General features: G+C 34.0%; 1 protein-coding gene across 1 annotated transcript; it reads right to left on the bottom strand.

The window, feature by feature from the left end:
- Positions 1 to 3753: 3753 nt before the first annotated feature.
- On the bottom strand, positions 3754 to 5539 carry LOC114423105 (protein JINGUBANG). Its single transcript, XM_028389727.1, has one exon. The coding sequence runs from the start codon at positions 5205 to 5207 to the stop codon at positions 3912 to 3914; it is 1296 nt and encodes a 431-aa protein (XP_028245528.1). The 5' UTR covers positions 5208 to 5539; the 3' UTR covers positions 3754 to 3911.
- Between the last annotated feature and the right edge of the window lie 461 nt (positions 5540 to 6000).

The following is a 6000-nucleotide window of genomic DNA, read 5'->3' as shown; positions in this document are numbered from 1 at the left end:
CTTATAGATTCAACTTACCTTACTATCCACATGATTTATTATATATTTTTTTCATTTCATTCCAAAAATCATCTTTCGTATTCTTTCATATTATAGAAAAAATGCAAGTGATGTTTTTATACTAATAGAAACAATATTAATTTTTTATATATTTGTTTCACTGTGCATAAAACCCAACTTTTTAAAATGACAAGAACTATTCAATCTTTTCTCAAAAGTCAATTGATGAGGAAAAAAAATCAAGGACATAATATTATTATGACAATAACACATTACCTAATTAGAGACTCACAATAAAATCATCACCATTAAATAAGTGTGAAAAATCCTAACATACACATTACATGAAAAAAAAGTATAAGGATAGAAGATGAAAATAAGAATCAGTAGAATAAGGTAAATAATGTTGATAATATGGCTTAATTAATTTTTAGGTTCTTAGTAAATTTTCAAATTTTACCTAGGGTCTCTAATATTTTTTTATAAGTATGTTTTAATTTATGGTGGGTAAAAAATTATCAGGATTTATTTATTATTTCTAGCTGCCAAAAAAATTATCAGGATTTATAAGTATATTTTTTTTAATGAGAAACACATAGGATCTCAAAGTCATGGGACAACAACACAGTATATGATGAAACCAAGTAAGCTCTACACAATTTGGTGTTTCAAAACTCCCTAACCTTGACTCCAAAGCCAAGACATTGAACAACAAACACCAACACGGTGGATATGTATGAATATATGAAATATTACATCTTAAGATCGGAAAAAGTTGGTGTACTAGATGACATAGTGACATTGTAGGTGTCCCTCTCTCTTCATCATCATCTCAGGTTCCTCCTCATCACCACAGTTACTTTGTATGTCTTTACAAATATAAATATTTATCATGAGTGAAATCATCACTTAACTGAAGCATATCAAAATCAAAAATCCAAAGTCAGATCTAGTGTGCCTCGACCTTAGAGTCATCTTGTTAGTGTTTTTTTGTAAAAGGAATGTAGTTTTGTTGCATGCAAACAGTAAAATATGCAAAAATTAAAAAATATATGATTATAAAATACACAAAAAAAAATTAAGTGTTGAGGTAAAATGAGAAGAAATTGAAAGTTTGGCGGGTGAAATTTATGAAAAATAACTCTAATAATAAATTTCGCAAAACAGTCATATTCCCTAAAGTTTTAATAGCCATCTAGAAACTCATGAGTATCTTCTGATATTATTTTATAAAAAAAATTAAATTAAAAATTCACATTGAAAATCAATATGGGTTATCATTTAATATAGACCTTCATTCCACTTAGAGGTGAGAATAGGCTAGGCCGGCCTACAAGGGCCTATGACTTGGCCTACATAAAGCCTGGCCTGACCTATTCAATTAAAAGGCTAGACTCAGGCTTTTTTAAAAGCCTATTAAATTAAATATGAGGCTTATTAAAGAAATCTTATAAGCTTGATAGGCCGACCTATATATATATATATATATATATATATATATATATATATATATATTATTTTTTGGGTACAATTAATATTATTTTTAAAAAAAACTAGCAGATTCCATTCCTATAATTAAGTAAAATTTTAATTACAAGGTGTGAGTTTCTTTATATTTCTCATTATTTTTATTAGTTTTATTATTTCTGTTAATAATTCCTTTCTCTATTCCTATTAGGTTTCCTTTTTCTTTTATTACGTTACTATATTCTAGAGCAAATAAAAATCATATCCTACCTCATGGTAAATATGGAGGAGCTAATGATGTAGGCTTTATTTTTTTGTTGTAATAATTAATATGTTGATTTGATAGACTTGGATGATACTACCTCATGAGGTTTTCTTTTGTTTTAGATTATTTTATATCATTTGGTGATTTCTGTTTATATTATTAATATATTTTTAAGACTACTAACTAAATTAACGTTAGATTAAAAATTAAGTCAAATTATATATTAAGATCTTGTTTAGCCTATTATAGAAGGTGTGTTATTTTTTTTTTGGTAAAAACAACTAGGAATATTAAAGATTTAATGTGAAGAAGATTTTTAAATAGACTTTTAAATAGGCTACCAGGCCAGGCTAGACTTTCAAAAAGGCCAGGCCGAGTCAAAATAAAAGTCTTTGATAGGTTATAGGTCAGGCTCAGGTCTCAAAAATTAATCGTAGGCTAGGCTCAGACCTTTTAAAGCCTGACCTAGCCTGGCCTATTCCCACCCCTAATTCCACTTGAACTTTTATTTTTAAATAGAAAATAACATAAAATAAAATATTATTTTAATCTGTCAAATGATTTTCTAAGTTTTAATAGTTATCTAAAAACTCATGAGTATCTCTTGATATTACTTTATATAAAAATTTAAATTAAAAATTCACATTGAAAATCAATATGACTTATCATTTAATATAAACCTTTATTCCACATGAACTTTTAATTTTAAATAAAAAATAACACAAAATAAAATATTATACCTAAATATTGTCACAAAATACTAGTCTAAGATTTTGTTGAAGAGATCTCTCCCACAAAGTCATAGTAAATAAAAAATATATACACAAAGAGAAATGGACAATGACTAAATTATTGTGAAAATAATTTAAATAATAATACTCTTTAAAAACATTCCTTCTTAGTCTACATTGTTGGCATCAAATAAGTTTTAAAATATAAGTAATGTATAATTGATCCCACTTGGTTGCTACAATTATTTTTAACAAAAAACAGAGAAATTATATTTATACAACAAAGAGAGATGAAAACTAGTGGAGAGATACTTAAAAAAAACCAATGAAAAGATAAGAAAAAGTTTAATTCCCATATAATAATGGTGCAAAGGATCTTTACTTTTGTGTAAAACAATTAAATATTAAATATTGTGTGATGATATTTGAAGTAGTAATGACACATTTATCAATTTCTTTCATTTTTTTTTCTCTCTCAAATATCATGTATTCCATTATCTATATATATATATATATATTTTTTTTTTCTCTTTAATAGTATAACATATGATATATACCAAACATTTTCCTACCTGAGCATCCATGTCTTTCAAACATTTCATAAACACTTTTTTTTTTCTCTATCTTCTTATCGTATCATTTATCCTTATTATTTGTTTATCTTTTTTCTTTCGATATATATACCAAGAGGTTATCTATGAATTGTTTTCTTCGGACCCATGACTTTTAATCTTTTTTAAAATCAACAAATTTTCGATACATGTCAAATTGTGTTTTATGGAATTCTTTTACATTATTAATGAATGTATTATTTTCTTTTAAAAAAATAATACGACTAAAAAAATTGAAGCTTGTTTGTTTAGCTCCATCGAGGTCACAAAAATAATGACAAAAATGTCATTCTCGTATACATATTCCCACACTCAGCACCATACTTTTTTTCCATTGTTTTCTCTTTTTATCTATAGTTAATTTTCTAAGAATTTAATATCAAGAGATTGGCAGAATGAAGCAAGATAAAGTCTTTCCACAAATTTAAATGCTTTTTTAGCTCAAATACTTAACTGAGACACCATTTTTAACGTCAACAATTTTTTCTTCTACGAATTCAATTCTCGATCATATTTTACACTTGAATAAATAAGTTTTTTTTTGTTAAAAAAAGAAGTAAGGTATAATTAATACTTTAAACATCGCTTCGAAAATTTTCAAATGGAGAAATCTTGTCATTATACAATGAAATTTGCAATAAAAAGAAATAAAAAAAATAATTGAAAGACAAAAAAAAAGTATTATAAGAAAATTGGATTGTGTTTTTATAGCTGGCATAGTGCCACACGAAAATCATGACAAAAATATCATCTTTGTATAGTACATATTTTCATTCTACTTTTTCCCTTTTAGTTTACCATCAATTTTCTAGGAATTAAATTCTCGATCACGATTCTTTACTGACTCGTGATAGAAACCTGCCAAACCTTGATCTCTCCATCAAGAGAGCCACTGAAAACCGAGACGCTACATTTAGGTGAAGTTTGATCATACTCCTCCGGAATCGCCGCCAAGGATTTAACCGGTTTCCGGTGACCGTCGAGGACAGCAAGGCATCCATACCGTCCATCATAAGCGCGCTTCCAAATCCTAACCGTACGATCAGCGGATCCACTGAAAAGCAAATCAGAGACGTTGACCAAACACAGTATCGCCTTCTGGTGCCCCCTCAGAGCTCCACTCACCACCATATGGTTCGCACTGTCCTCCCTCTCCCACACCAATATTGAACGGTCACACGCACCCGAAAACAGCACCGAAGCGTCGTCGTTTAACGCCAAAGCATTCACCGCGGACTTGTGCTTCTCCAACGTGGCAACCAGCACGTGCCGCTTCTCTCCCGCGGGCCTCGCCCACACGCGTATGCGCTTGTCCGCGGATCCTGTGTAGACGGTCCCATCGTTGGACACTGCCACCGCGTTGACCGCGTCCTCGTGCGCCTTCAACGACTCCACGCAGCGAAAATCAGATAACCGCCATATCTTGAGAGTCCTGTCCCACGAAACGGAGTATATAGCACCGTTACTAACGGCGAGTCCCGTAACGGCGTCCGCATGCTCAATCCAGAGCCGTTTCTCGTGACGACGGATTGCGACGTAGTTCTTCGGGAGGAGGAAACGGTGGAGACGGTCGTTGACGGTGGGGAGAGTGGCTAACATGCGGTGGTGAATATTCTTGTGGTTTTGCCACACGCGGATCTTGCAGTCTTGGTGGGTGGTGATGACGGTGTTGTTGTTGGAGAAGGCGATGGTTTTGGTGGAGTTGGAGGTGGAGGTGGGCTGGGTGTTGAAGGCGTGGATGGTGGTGCAGGTGTGGCGGTCGTAGACGTTGATTTCGTGGTCGGTTGCGGCGTAGAGGAGGTTGTTGTTGACAGCGAGGGAGGTGACGGGGCGAGAAAGGTGTGGCTCGAGGGTGGTGACGCAATGGTGGGAGACGGAGAAGGTGAAGTTTTGTGGAGAGAGGCTTTGGAGAGATGGAACGGATGGGAGGGTTTGTATGGAGAGGTTGCTTTCGAGAGAGGAAGTGCTGTTGTTGGAGGTTGTGGAAGATGCAGGTGCTTCGGAAATGGAGGAGTAGCTGATGGAATCATCACATGCATGTTCTTTTTGTTTGGGGAGTGAGATTGTTGAATGGTGGGTGGCGGTGGCGCAGTTGGCCGAGGAGCATGTGTTTAGCCACCACTGGATCCGCATGATTAATTCTGTTTTCGATAACGTAGCGAAGAATATGAATGAAGAAAAGAGGAGAGGAAAAGTTTGGCTTAAGAGGGTGGGAATGGTATCGCGAAGAAGAGAAAAAGGGTAAGTAGGAGGACGAAACGATGGGTTAGAGGATCTTATGGGACGGAATTTTTTATTGCATGTTGTAGCGATGAGTATTGAGACAGAGGGAGCATTTACTGTGGTGCCGGAGCATCAATGGAAAACGACAAAAACGTTGATTGGTGGGTCCTTTTCTTCTTCAATTCAATTGGTTGGCTCCGACCTTGCTCTTTTTGAATTATTCTATGCAATGTCACCTCTAAAGAAAAAATAAATTATGAATCGTATTATCTCGAAGTGCAACTTGGCCATATTTTACCCTTGGCACACATGCAGTCGTGTAGATACAGTCGAGACAAAAGACCGGACACTCTTGGCTATGCACAATTGGATTAAAAGAAAGACGGTTTTTGTGATCTTCCATCTTCTTGTTCTTGGTTCCACCAGCGAGGCTAGCTGTATTCATTTATTGAAGCAACTGTCAGTTTTTTCATGATACTAACCGCCAATGGGAGTCGCAAGACCTGACATCAAAACTGTATAGGCAACTCAGCCCCAAACCTACATATTAGAAAATTTTTCATGATTTCATCACGTACATAGTTTACTTGGATAAGATGATGACCATTATTTTGACGTTAAGCTAACGGGCTCATGTCGGTTCAGCGTGAAACACCTCACAACACAAACAATATCCTTCTGTCACTGTAAATTACTAGCAATT

Source organism: Glycine soja, chromosome 8 (genome assembly GCF_004193775.1).
Source record: "Glycine soja cultivar W05 chromosome 8, ASM419377v2, whole genome shotgun sequence".
Taxonomy (NCBI): domain Eukaryota; kingdom Viridiplantae; phylum Streptophyta; class Magnoliopsida; order Fabales; family Fabaceae; genus Glycine; species Glycine soja.
This window is presented reverse-complemented; position numbering and strand designations above follow the sequence as displayed.

What these genes read in the sequence shown, in the direction of transcription:
- LOC114423105 (XM_028389727.1), bottom strand. Translation starts at nt 5,207, where the DNA reads ATGCGGATCCAGTGGTGGCTAAACACATGCTCCTCGGCCAACTGCGCC.